Below are 13294 nucleotides of genomic sequence, written 5' to 3' on the forward strand. Positions count from 1 at the left end.
TTTTATGATGATGATGTCACCTTCATCACCATCATATCGTCATTATTTTATTTTATTGTTGTTGTTTTGTTGAAGTTGCATTACGGACTGAAAAAACAACAACAACAACAAAAAAAAAAAAACCGCAAGAGTAACTGGACACGCAGTTAGTAATTACAATTATGAGACCGCGCCCACCGACTTGTAAACAAACTTGACCTGCCTCGCTTTCACTTTCTGGAGGTATTTGCTTGACGCGTGCGCAGTTTGGTCTGTCAGCTGCTTCCGGAAGACGAAGGAATGAGAAAGTTGGCTTGTTGCTCGCATTTTTCGCAGCGGTGAAGTCGTTTTAAAAGGAACAGTTTGCCAAAATAGGGAAAACCATGTCGAAGCTTCGTAGGGCTACGCATGCAGGGACTTGGTACTTGGATGGCTGTACGTATTTAGCAGGAGTAGAGTGAGAAAATTGAACGATAAAAACCGAACCAGTGAGATTTCGGTCCAAATAGTGTTTTCGGACAAAGAACTGGACGACGTTTCAACAGTTCGTCTGCTGACAATAACATAAGCATTCGCGGAAAATAATCGAATACCCGTGTTTGTGATATGAATTAGATTATACGCTTCCAAGAGTGATACATTTCAATTTTGGGGTATTTTAAATATGCGTTTCAATTAACTAAATATGGATATATCAACAACTGTTGTACTTCGTGTTTACATATTTGCAAAGCCCAAAACGAGGCAAAGGAAGACATCACTGGACAAACATTAGCAACGGCGAAACTCATTTCAGAAAGCTATGTGAAAAATCAAGCACACCAGTTTTATTAATCTGGTATTTAATATTACAGCTTAAGTCTGAATTTATGAGACTAATAGTAGTAATACAAAACAGAAAAGTACTGTGTATCTATCTGTGTGTTGTGTGTGTGAATTTCCAACCTTGTGTTGGTGTGTGTGTACCTGGGGGATTGCTGAGTGTGACCTGTATTGATTTGTTCTGGTATTTATTGAAATCGTTTACCTGCTATGTATTTCTCCCTTCACTATAATGTTTAACTTACGTTTTGAAAGTTTGTCTTTTTATTTTATTTGTTTTTATATGTTATGTTAATGTTTTACATGAGTGTTGGGGAGGCTATCAAGTTTTTCAAGTTTTGCGTTCATGAGAAGGTTTGGCATCTGCTGCTTTTATTCCATGATTTTTTTTCATTTTATATGAGATGTGGTCTGGCATATATATATATATATATATATATATATATATATATATATATATGGATATATTTATAAGCTCTGACACCTCCCTGAATCTGAAACTTCCAGTGACGTATTCATATTGCTCCCATATTTTTAGCCTAAGCTACTGACACATTGATTTGAAAACACTTGTCAGGCACAAAGCATGAATAGAGTTCTACACAATGCATCTTGACATGATTACCTAACCAGCAACCTGCTCATGGAACTGTACTCGGAAACATGAAACATAAGTACATGCTATTTGCAGAGACGCTTAGAAAGTCTTGGTGGCCAAAGTGCACTTTAAGTCTGACATCATTTAATTTTGACAAAGATGATAGGAACAGGGAAAAACATTGAAAAGAAAAAAAAAAGGTATACTCTACGGTTTTAGTATCAGAAACTGATCACTTGTATTCCATCACTGCGGTACCTTTCACTGAGTTTCAGTGGTTAGATTTGTGCATTTAACCATTTATGTTTTTAATTTATACATTCTTCAATAATTATTTTTCTCAGAATACTGCCAACATGAACAAAGAAAGTCTGATATTGAAGACATTGTAGCTCTAGACCAATATCATTTTCAAAGAAGAAATACTTATGAAACTAGTTTTTGTTAGTAAAGATCACCCACAAAGTTGACAGTGAGTGAATGACATGGTGACATGTGCATATACACTTATGCACCCAACCACATCACTTGTGTACACAACACTGAAAACTTAAAGCAAGTGCGTAAGCTAGTCACAGAGCAATCAGTCAAAGACAGACACACACACACACACACACGTGTGTGGGTGCATGCACACACACACACACACACACACACACACACACGTCACAAAATAATTATCATTATGATGGAAATGTGTTTCAGATGAAGAACTGGGCAATCAACTGGATGGCTGGCTTGCGAAGGCCAAGAAGACTGATAAACCTGCCAGAGCTATCATTGCTCCGTAAGCAGAATATCCATTCATCTATCTATCTATCTAAAGAAAAAAAAATTTTTGAAGAAAGAAAAAAAACCCGAAGGTCAATGTTTTATCCCCCAATCTCTTAGTTACAGTTACATTTTATAATATTGTTCACTGGCATCAATGTTGATTTTTATGGCATTAGGAATTTAACTGAAATTCACAAACAATAACATACTGATAGTGATATATGGTCAGTCTTATATATATATATATATATATATATATATGTGTGTGTGTGTGTGTGTGTGTGTGTGTGCATAATATGCTAGAAAATGGATGAATAGACTTATTATTTCAGTTTCAAATGTATGAAAACATGATTATATGCATAAAATTACACAAATGCTTCATTTCAGACATTCATTTACATTAATTACAAACTGACATGTGAGTATGCACAGGTGTGCATAAGTGTGTGTATGTAAATATACATGCTCATCATGAACATGCTTTGTCCTCCCAGTCACATGCATGCACCACTCATATATATTACGCAGACATACATATACACACATATGGAGCTACACCCATTCTCTTGCAGAACCGGAATGATGTTCATTGTTTTGAACTAAACAGTATGACTGTGTGTGAGGTTTTTTTTTTCTTCTTCATTAGTTTAATAGCTTGTCATTGCTGGTGATATTAGATGAAAATAAAAGTTATATTGAATTATGTTCTGATTCTGTGTGTGTGTGTGTGTGTGTGTGTGTGTGTGTGTGTTTATAAACATGTTTGCACTCATGATGTTACATGCAAGCACAGTTGTTTTGTTCTAAATGAAATTAGCAGCGTGTGAATGTGCGTTTGTGTGGAAAAAAGTGAACTGGGCATATATTGTTTGTGGATGAAGGTTTGCTATTTTTGGGAAATACATTTGTTGTCAGGCATGCTGGCTATTACTACTGTGGTGCCTGTGGGGCTCATGCTTATCGACAAGTGGATCCATCCACTGTGTGAGTTTTTGAATGACACTTCTCAGATCTCTGTCTTAACTTTTTCCAGGAACGTGTGTGTGTGTGTGTGTGTGCATGTGTGTGTGTGTGTGTGTGTGTGCGTGTGCGTGTGTGTGTTTGCTTGTATTTTCGAGGGTTCGTGTGGGTTTGCAAAATAAATGACCATCCGATGATATGTCTACAACTACAGTACAACAGTTAAAGTACAACCAGTCTATTTAACTTTGATGATTTCAGTGCTTTTCTCCAAATCAGTTAATGCACGAAAATTAAAACTGATGAAAGTATATTTAATCTTAGCTGTTTTAGCAAGTACTGAGCACTAAAGTGATAAAGGGGGAAAAAACAACATAATTTTTCTCAGTATAAACTATAATCTGTTATCAGTTATGGAATGTCGATTATATGCATGCTTATGTCAGCTGTGAATGCCAAGTGATGCTTTTTTTTTCTTTTTGAATTCTTTATTCCTTATTTGATATGTTAGGAATTTAGTTCCTTCCAGTTCCATTAAACTATTTTCTTTAGATAACCAGTTCAATTTTCATGATACAGAAAATGTCATGGGCTGTGCTTACCTGCATGATGTAATATGTATATATAGTTAGTATTATGAAATTATGTCGCTTTACCCATGTTTGTTTTGTTTCTCTATTGTTTCTAAAAACAAAACAAAAAATAACAAACAAAAAAGTCCCTTAAGATAAAAGTGTGTGTGTGTGTGTGTGTGATTTGACTCGTTACAGCAAAAGGGTGTTCATTCTGGGGCCTTCTCACCATGTGCGCATGTCTGGATGTGCACTGTCTGGCACAGAAACCTATCAGACACCACTCTACGATCTCACTATAGATACAGAAAGTGAGTCGCTTTTCTCATTGGTGTAATAATTTTGAAAACTTTTGGGGAGAACAGAATGAATCATAATGGCATTGATTTGGTCGAACGACAGCTAGGACAGTAGGAGGGGATTACCCTACAACAGAACTTTGTTGTCTGACCGTTATGATTTTTTAAAAACTATAAATAGTTCCATTTCTGGAGCTCACATTTTGGCACATGTGCTAATATTCTTGCCAACACTCACCATAACACACATACTCCAAACACACACACACACACACACACACACACACACACACACACACACACATACCACACTACACCACACCGTACTGCACAACAATCGTTACTGTCAGTATTACTGTTGATAATCCAATTTATTATCATCCTGTTTGTTTGTTTTTCTGATACTGCACTAATTGTTGACCTTTTTATCATTGAGATAATGAAATGAATGGATTGCTATGTCCAGTGTACAGTACACACATCCACCATGAACAGGACATACATATGTATATATACTCAGCGTTGTGCAGTTTGCCACAGCATTGGTTGTCAGGGTTAACTCTGGCAAGCAGCTCCCTTTTCAGTTCTACACATACTGACCTTTATGTCTTGACCATGGTTTCTAGCTCTTGCTCTATCCACTGTCCATTACTGTGCTTTTTGTTGGCTTCGTTTATGTCTGGGATTTGGGTGGGGGTGTGGACGAAGATTATGTAACCCTTTTGTTATCATCTTCTTCCTGTGCTCCGTTACCCATTTTGTTGATAATTAAAGGAAAAAAAAAAAGGAAAGTGTTATGGTTGTGTTTAAAGTCAGAAGTAGGGTCACTTACATCTTAAAACTATCCCAGAACCTGGCCTAACTTCAATGCACTCAGGATTCGAACAGAGCAATGGTGGTGTTACTTCAGAGATTGTGGTTTGCGCTGAAGTCAGAAGAATTATGGAGTAGGTCGGTATTAGAATTATTGTGATCCAGACAAGGTCAAATGTTGAGTGTTTTATTTACAAGGAGTTTGCGGGCAGTGGGATTCTGAAAGTTAACCTGTATTGCCAGTGTGCAGTACTTGTTTGATGTATAGATTGTTCTGAGACAGTAAAAGCACTTGGAAGAGGTTAAGCATATACCGCTGAGTGTTTAAAATGTTTCAGCAGCAGGTTTAGTCTTTTTATCAGAGATTGTAATTTGTGCTGAAGTCGGAAGAATAAGAGGGTGGGGTGGTAATAGAATTGTTGTGGTCTGGACAAGGTCAGATGTTGAGTGTTTTATTTACAAAGAGAATGGAGGAAGCAGGATTCTGAAAGTTGACCTGTTCTGTCAGTGTGCAGAATTGTTTGATGTTTAGATTGTGATGAGACAGTGAAAGCACTTGGAAGTGGTTAAGCATGCACCTCTAGGTGTTAAAATGTTTCAGCAGCAGTTTTAGTCTTTTTAGCAGAAAGATTACGAAGTTGGAAGAATGTATCTGCATGTGCCTGGTTGTGTCTTTGTGCATTTGTCCAGTTTATGGCAAACTCTATGCAACGGGTCAGTTCGACACAATGTCTGTCAGCACTGATGAAGGAGAACATAGCATCGAGATGCACTTGCCTTACATCGCCAAAGTCATGGAAAGGTAAAGCGATTCCATTTCTTCTCTGTAGTATCGGTGATAATGAGTGAGGGGTGTTTAAAACGAAAAAAACAAAATGGTACAAAAAAAAACCAGAGCCCAAAACAGCAATTATTTTGTATTTTTATTGTGATTAAAAAAAAAAAAGAAGACATTTTATATGTACTTTTGGAGTTGGTTTGGAAGTCTCATGTAAACTGGAAATGCTTAGTTGCAGTGACATTCGAATTGGGCTAAAATGAATTCTTGGATGCTCAGTAATTTTTGGTGGGGTTAATTTTCTTGGATCTCAATAATTTTTGAGGGAGGTGAAGTATGTGTGTGTAGCATTTCTTGGTACAGAGTAATTTTGTTTGAAATTTGCCAGGCACACACAACACCCCCCCCCCCCCCCACACCCCCTGACAACACACACACACATATACTGCTAGCTGCAAGAACAATATTAAAAAAGAAAAAAAAAAGTTTACTAATGAGGTGTGATTTTGGGTTTGTCCTTTCAGTCGCCGGAAGCATTTCACCATTGTCCCCATCCTGGTTGGGTCTCTTTCGCCTGACAGGGAGCAGCAGTACGGGGCCATTCTCAGCAGCTATCTGGCCAACCCCGAGAACCTCTTTGTCGTCTCCTCAGACTTCTGCCACTGGGGTATGAAGCGCTTCGTTAACCCTTCCTCCATTTCCACCCATAAAATAAAAAGACTTGAATTTTTTAAATTTAAAAAATTTTTTTTTCAAAATATTTTGTCTTTTCCCCCCTCTAAAAATCCGAGTTATCTTCCCCTGATTGGGAGTTATCTCATCCTGTCTGTGTTGAACTTCTGATGATTATATTCTCCAGTCATTTTCCTTTAAGAAATCATGTGCTTTAATGTACTTTTGAGCATGGTTTTAAGTTTTATAATTTTTTTTTTAGAGGTTGGTGATTGTTTTGCAAAAATCATAAATAGTTTGGAAGTGAAAGGATTAAATAAGGATGATAATAATAATATGTATTTATATCAGCACTTCCCCTGCAAGCATAAAGGCATTTAACAATACCTTTCCTTCCCCCACGTTCATACCTTTCTTCCCCATCAGAGCCCTTTATTATTATCTTTTCTTGAAATGAAAATATTATTCCCCATATAAAGTTTGTTTTGTTTCATGAAGACTTTTTAGTATTACACATGCTGTACTGTGACCAACTGATTGGGGTCTGATTCCTAGTCTTATGGAAAATGACACAACCCATGGAGAGAAATCGATAGTAGCTGTGGCGAAACGTAGGCTTAACTTTAGGAATGTTTTTTTCTCCCGTTTTCATCACACCCATACATGATATGTCAGCCTGTCAAGCAGTGGAACAATAGGTCAGTTTGTAAAAGGCTGGATAGTTTGGGTGTTAATGCATTGCACTTTCTTTTAGATCCACACAATTTTATTTTCCTCCTTTGACAGTAGTAATTGTGTATTTTGTTGCCTGTTTTATGACAACAGCCTGATGTTTAGTATTTCTGTAGAAATTTATTTTTGCTGGTTTTGTTCAGGATTATCTCTGGTAATTGCAAAAATGTTCAGCAGTGGATTTGAAGACCTTTTGTTGTGCCTAATGTTGAAGATTTTCATGATGGGTGAAATGTTCAAACACTGGATGTTTTGATTACTTACAGTATCATTGTATTTGTTGAAGGAAAGAGGTTCAATTACACCTTCTATGACAAGAGCTGTGGCAAAATTTGGCAGTCAATTGAAGCACTAGACAGACGGGTATGTATTTGTGCAGTTCTGGTATTCACCGTTATTAGACTGCAAAAGTAACTGTATTATCCTGATGTTAATGAAGTAGAAACTTACTCTTGAACTCTTGTAATGTGATCAAACTTCTTTTTAACGTTTTGTATTCATGGCTGTTTGTGTGTGTTTGTTTATCTGTGTGTGTGTGTGTGTGCAAGGATTTCTTTTTTTTTTTTCTATTTGAGTGTGTGTTTCATGGTTGCTGTTATTTAATGTTGGTAACCCTTGTAGTGTGAAGATGATGAAGTGTGAAATTTTGTTGCAAACGTTTGATGTTAGTGACTGTGTGTGTGCTAGCAAGTGTGGGTAAATGTGTGTGCATGTGAACTTGCAAGTTTTATGTATGTGTGTAAAATTAGTTTTATATGTTGTTGTTATTTAATGGTGGTTGAATTCTAATTAGGCAACACTTTCTTTTCAGGGCATGGACATCATTGAGTCCATGGATCCTGTCAAGTTTACAGAGTATCTAAAGGAGTTCCAGAACACTATATGTGGGAGACACCCCATAGGTGTTCTGCTCAATGTGAGTTAAAAAAAAAAAAAAAAAAAAGTTTGAATATCTGCATCATCAAAACAGTATTTTGCTGATAAGGTATAGAAGGTGTGGTGTTTCTCTTTGTTGTCATTGAAGTAGGTTGTTTTCATTTGTGAGTTGTTGTATGATTTCATTGTGAACTTGATTCAATAAAAAGGTAATTAAGGTGAGAGATGGGACAGAAATCAGTTCCAAAAGTATTCCAAATAATCTTTAAAGTTTTTTTTTTTTCAAATCTATATCGTTAGTGTTGGAGCTTTCATTCAAAGATCAACGAGAAAAGGGTTGTGTGTATACAGTTAAATTTGGCAGCATACGGGAATGTGTGTGAAAATCAGTTTAAAAATAAGCACCCGTGGGATCATAATAGTTGGACAAATTAACCGGCAAAGTGAGTCTGTATGGTCATGATCATAAATTGAAATGTTGGAAAGAGGTGAGACATTTCAAAGGCAACCTACAGCCATCACCATTTTTTTGACACATTAACTCTTTCGTTGCCAGGAAAATCAGGTTTAAGTGAAATCTATTTGCCAGGGGTTTTTTTTTTTTTTTCCCCCAAAACAGGTATAAATTTTCAAAAAATTTTGTGCTCTTTGTTATTGGAGAAAGACCCATAAAAGTATATATTTTCTGAAAGGTAAGTGAATAAAGAATACAAAACACATGATGTTTTCCCATTTTATATATTTTTAGTGACATGCTGTTGTTTTGAAATCAGTGTTTTGTTTTTTGTTAATTTTTCAACTTGTTCATTACAAACATTAGTCGGGTAATTTGCACTAAAATATATTTTCTGGACAAATGGATATCTGCACACACAAAATCATACTAAAACAACCACAGTGAAAATTTTTTTTAAAGAGATAGATACACAATGCATTGTGACTTCTCCAAGTGATAATATGGATGTGAGGCCACGCCCCCTCAGTCTCCAACCCTCCTCTTCACCCATCTTACACATTCACTTTATCCAGTTCTCATCAGACTGCGTTGGCTGAGTGCCAAGAAAATCGCTCACACTGTGTCCTGCTAATAATTCGGTCACTTTCTGTTGTCTGCTAGAGCTGTACAGCTGGCATCACTCACTGGTAGTCGTATCTTGGCCACTCCCTCGATTGCTCCCTTTATTTTCTATCAAATCGTCCTATAAATGTTCATCACTGTCTTCTCCTTCGAATTTATGCTTCAATTCTTTCCGAACATCAGCTAAAGAAAGCAGTCTTGGTTGATTTAGTTCCCCATGATGGTATGTCTTGAGCACGGCGTCAGTCCGACAATTTTTTGAGCGAGCGAGGAAAGGAGCCAGGCAAACACTATGACAGTAACCCAACCAAAATGTTCAAATAAAGGACTGCCTCATGACGTAGATGGTGTTTCTAGCTATGAATAGAATCTAGTAAGATTCCCCAACATAAAGCTACCGGTATTTTTGTCAACAAACTGAATGCAAACCAGGGAAAAGTCAGAATATTTCGATGACGAGTTATCTCGTCATTGTGGCAGCGAAGCATACATGCTTGCGATGAGGACTTATCTCGTCATATAGGCAGCCTAGGGGTTAAAGAGGAGTGGATTTATAGGCCTGATTTATAAGGCAGGTTTGAGTGATTTCAGATGTAACTGAAACTTTCAAAAATAAAGAAAAAGTTGGGGTGACCTTTCAAGTAAAGGGTGTTAGGAGATACTATAGATAAAAAGAAATTTCGGATTGACTGGACACCAGACTCGTTTGGAACAGAAATGAAACTGTTGTGGAAAACGGTAGGCATTAATATGCGTGCGGAATGAAATTGGGGACACAAAATCTGAAAATGAAAAACCCTGTTGAAAATATGGTAATTAGGGTGGTTGGCTGAAGATGAAATTGTAGTGTATGTGGCTGTGTGCCAGAGTTACAGTTGATGCCATTGATAAAGTTTATTTGTTTGTGTCTGTGTGATACATTTACATGTGCACATAAAACAAATCTTGGAGGAATTTAGCAGAGCAACCCAGATCAGCCATGTTTTTTGGCAGCATTAAATTGTGACAGATGCTTTGTTTCAGAGCTGTAGGTGTTTATGTAGTTTTTGGCTTTTGCTATACTCTGTATGATTTTTTCCTTTTTTTCCTAATTTTTTCCTACCTTATCTCAGTTTCTTTTGATAATAATGTTTGTTACTTTTACTTTATTATCCAGGTTATTCTGCTCATTCTCTTTTCATAATCTGTTGGTTATTTTTGTGATTTTTTTGTTTTGTTTTTTTGGACAACTTATTTTTGCTGTTCTGTTCATTCTCAACAGCTGTTGTCATTTCGCTCCCATTCTTTGATCATTTGCATGTGGTCTTCTCTTGTTTTAGATCATGTGTGTGTCCTTTTATCTTATATTGTTTTCCCTCCTGTTTTTGATCACCTGTATGTGCTTTTATCTTAATTTTTTCTCCTGTTTTTGATTACCTGTATGTGCTTTTATCTTAATTTTTTCTCCTGTTTTTGATTACCTGTATGTGCTTTTATCTTAATTTTTTCTCCTGTTTTTGATCAGCTGTATGTGCTTTTATCTTACATTTTCTCTCGTATTTTTGATCAGCAGTATGTGCTTTAATCTTTCCTTTAACTCTCCTATTTTTTGATTAACAGTATGTGCATTTATTTTATATTGTTTCTCTCCTGTTTTTGATTACCTGTATGTGCTTTTCATCTTCAGCCTATGTTGCTTTCACCATTTTGGATCATCTGTATGTGCTTTTATCCTATACTGTTCTCTCTCCTGTTTATGATCATCTGTATGTGCTTTTATCCTATACTGTTCTCTCTCCCGTTTATGATCATCTGTATGTGCTTTTATCGTATGTTTTCCACTTTATTTTTGATCACCAGTGTGTGCTGTTATCTTATATTGTCATCACACCTGATTATGATCATCTGTATGTGCTTGTGTTTGATAAATATGCATTTTTACCCCATATTTTTTTCCCTCTGGTTTTTGGTCTTCTGTACTTCTAAAATCCTTTGTTTTCCATCACCTGTGTTTTTTTTTTTTATCATGTATTTTCTTCTGCCCCTGGCAGGCCATCAACAGCCTGCGTCAGAACGGCAACAAGCTGAAAATGGAGATGAAGTTCCTGAAGTATGCCCAGTCCAGTCAGTGCTCCAGCCCTTCTGATTCCTCGGTCAGCTATGCAGCCGGTGCCCTTGTGATCAATTGATGTTCACCCTGTACCATAGATCTGTCTCTTGTCCTCATGCCCCTCCCTTCTTTCCCCCCTCTTTTTTTTTTCTGCATGTCATGTCATGTGTCATTTTATAGACAGGGAGAGAGAGAGACAGAGAGCTGGGTTGTTTGGATCTTGGCATGTTCTTATCCTCAACTATAAAAGAAAACAAAACATAAAACCCCATGATACAGACTTTGAGTTTGATTGAATTGTGTGTATCTATTTTATTTTTTTCCTTTGGGTTTTTTCTTTCTTTCCCCATTTAGACTTAAAAGAGTGAAAACAGGAATTTTTTCAAAGGAGTGTTGTCTTTTCTTTCAGAGCAGAACAAGAGTCGACTGAATTTTAGTTTATTTGTATTTGCATTTCGTTTTATCACAACAGATTTCTCTGTGTGAAATTCGGGCTGCTCTCCCCAGGGAGAGCGCCTCGCTGTGCAACAGCGCCTACCTTTTTTTTTTTTTTTCCCTGTGTGCAGTTTTATTTGATTTTCCTATGGAAGTGTATTGGTTAGGGTTACAGCTGAAAGTCGTGAACACATGAGAATTTTATAAACCGTATCTCATAGCCTCAGAGAGTTAACAGTCATGTCAGCATGGCTCAGTATGTGAAACCTGTTATATCTATCTTATTCTGCATACGTTTGCTGAAAGCAAGAGGTGTGCTGGTTTGGATGATTCTGATCCAGTGTCTATCATTATCACTTCTAATACAGTTCGTGCACACTTGATATTATATATATTAGAAACGGCATGCTCAGGTTGTGAGAGTTTGAAATTCTGGTCTCTCAATTTCAAGCGTAGAATTCGGGGATTGATTGTGTCGTCGTGACTCCTGTATCATTTGATAGATTTCGAATTGGATATCCATCATGAGACCAGATGTACACATTCGCTGAAGGTGAAAATTCTAGTCTGTCTTTTTCTTTTGGTGTTTTAAACTTAGAAAATTCAGCACATTGTTGAACATCAAAATTTCTGTAACGTTTACTGATTTCACTTGAACTTGACTTTTAGTGATTCCAGCCTGTGAAATTTTGTAAGTGGGAATTTAAACTTCATCACATTTGCTAGTTTTTGGCCCTTCAGTTTAGTTTTGAACTTGGCATTGTGAGATCTGGCAAGAAAACTCCTGCATAGTTCAGGCTTCGTTCAAGTTTCAAATATGGCAAGAGCAGCATGCACTGATTTGCATGAAGAGAAAACTCTTTTTGCAGTTATGGTTACAGCTATTTGCATTTCAATGTATTGACATATAAAGCCACAGATAACACTGGAGTTAGTTTTGGGCATGAAATATTGCAATTATTGGAGAAAAAAAATGTTTACCTGAGGTTCCTCAGTTGTTAATAGTTACTTTTATCATTTTCAGGTTTTTGGTTTTGTTCAGGATATGTTGAGTTTAGAATTGTCCAATTTTTTTTTTTCTGTCAGCCATGTGTTTTCCTCTCTGTATCTGTGTGATTGTGTGCGAGTAGTTTACTGCCCCTAGTTTGCTACTTGGTTGAGTTTCTGTTAAGATAGAAAAAAAAGTTTGCTTGAAATTAAAGATCTGGTTTGGTGTGTTCAGAAGTTAGACCAAGATAGGTTCACACCACAGACATTGTATGGTAAATTGGTTACCATCCTGATTTACATGTAGACAGACTGTTATTGCATTATTCACGTAATATCACTCTGCCATTTACATTTACTGGATGGCTAAAAGTAGACGGTCAATATTTCTGCATATAATGCAGCATACTAGTTGTCTTTCAAATCTGATCTAGGATGGCCTTCAGAGTGAAAGATAATCTCTTGTGTCAAGGTTTACAAATGGGATGGTATCCAAAGTGAATGATTACTCTGTTGTCTGCTTGATATATGTTGTACCCATATATGTTGTTTGGGTACAGTTTTAACTGTGAACATGGTTGTGGGTGTATAAAATGCCTTTTAACTTTGGAAACTTTGTGACCGTAGTCAGCACAGCAAAAATCCATCTTGGAAGTAATAGAACTAGTGGAAATGGAGTGATAGAAGTAAGGGAACAAAGTGTATGGGTAGTGGAGGGATGAAAGTGAGGGGGGATCAGGGCTATCTTTGATAGTTTGTGCATCAGCTGGATAATTGAGTGTGTGAATTTCAAGCAAGAAAGGTAACTTGTTTTCTGAGCTTTGCCA

At 36.7% G+C, this 13294-nt stretch overlaps 1 protein-coding gene across 1 annotated transcript; it reads left to right on the forward strand.

Moving 5' to 3' along the window:
- Positions 1-272: 272 nt before the first annotated feature.
- Positions 273-12944, forward strand: LOC143295755 (protein MEMO1-like). Its single transcript, XM_076607377.1, has 9 exons — positions 273-414; positions 2105-2186; positions 3092-3160; positions 3907-4019; positions 5511-5622; positions 6123-6265; positions 7289-7365; positions 7814-7918; positions 10987-12944. Exons 1-9 carry the CDS (start codon positions 363-365, stop codon positions 11122-11124), a joined length of 891 nt encoding a protein of 296 aa, XP_076463492.1. The 5' UTR covers positions 273-362; the 3' UTR covers positions 11125-12944.
- Positions 12945-13294: the final 350 nt, after the last annotated feature.

The sequence above is a fragment of the Babylonia areolata genome, chromosome 21 (assembly GCF_041734735.1).
Source record: "Babylonia areolata isolate BAREFJ2019XMU chromosome 21, ASM4173473v1, whole genome shotgun sequence".
Taxonomy (NCBI): domain Eukaryota; kingdom Metazoa; phylum Mollusca; class Gastropoda; order Neogastropoda; family Buccinidae; genus Babylonia; species Babylonia areolata.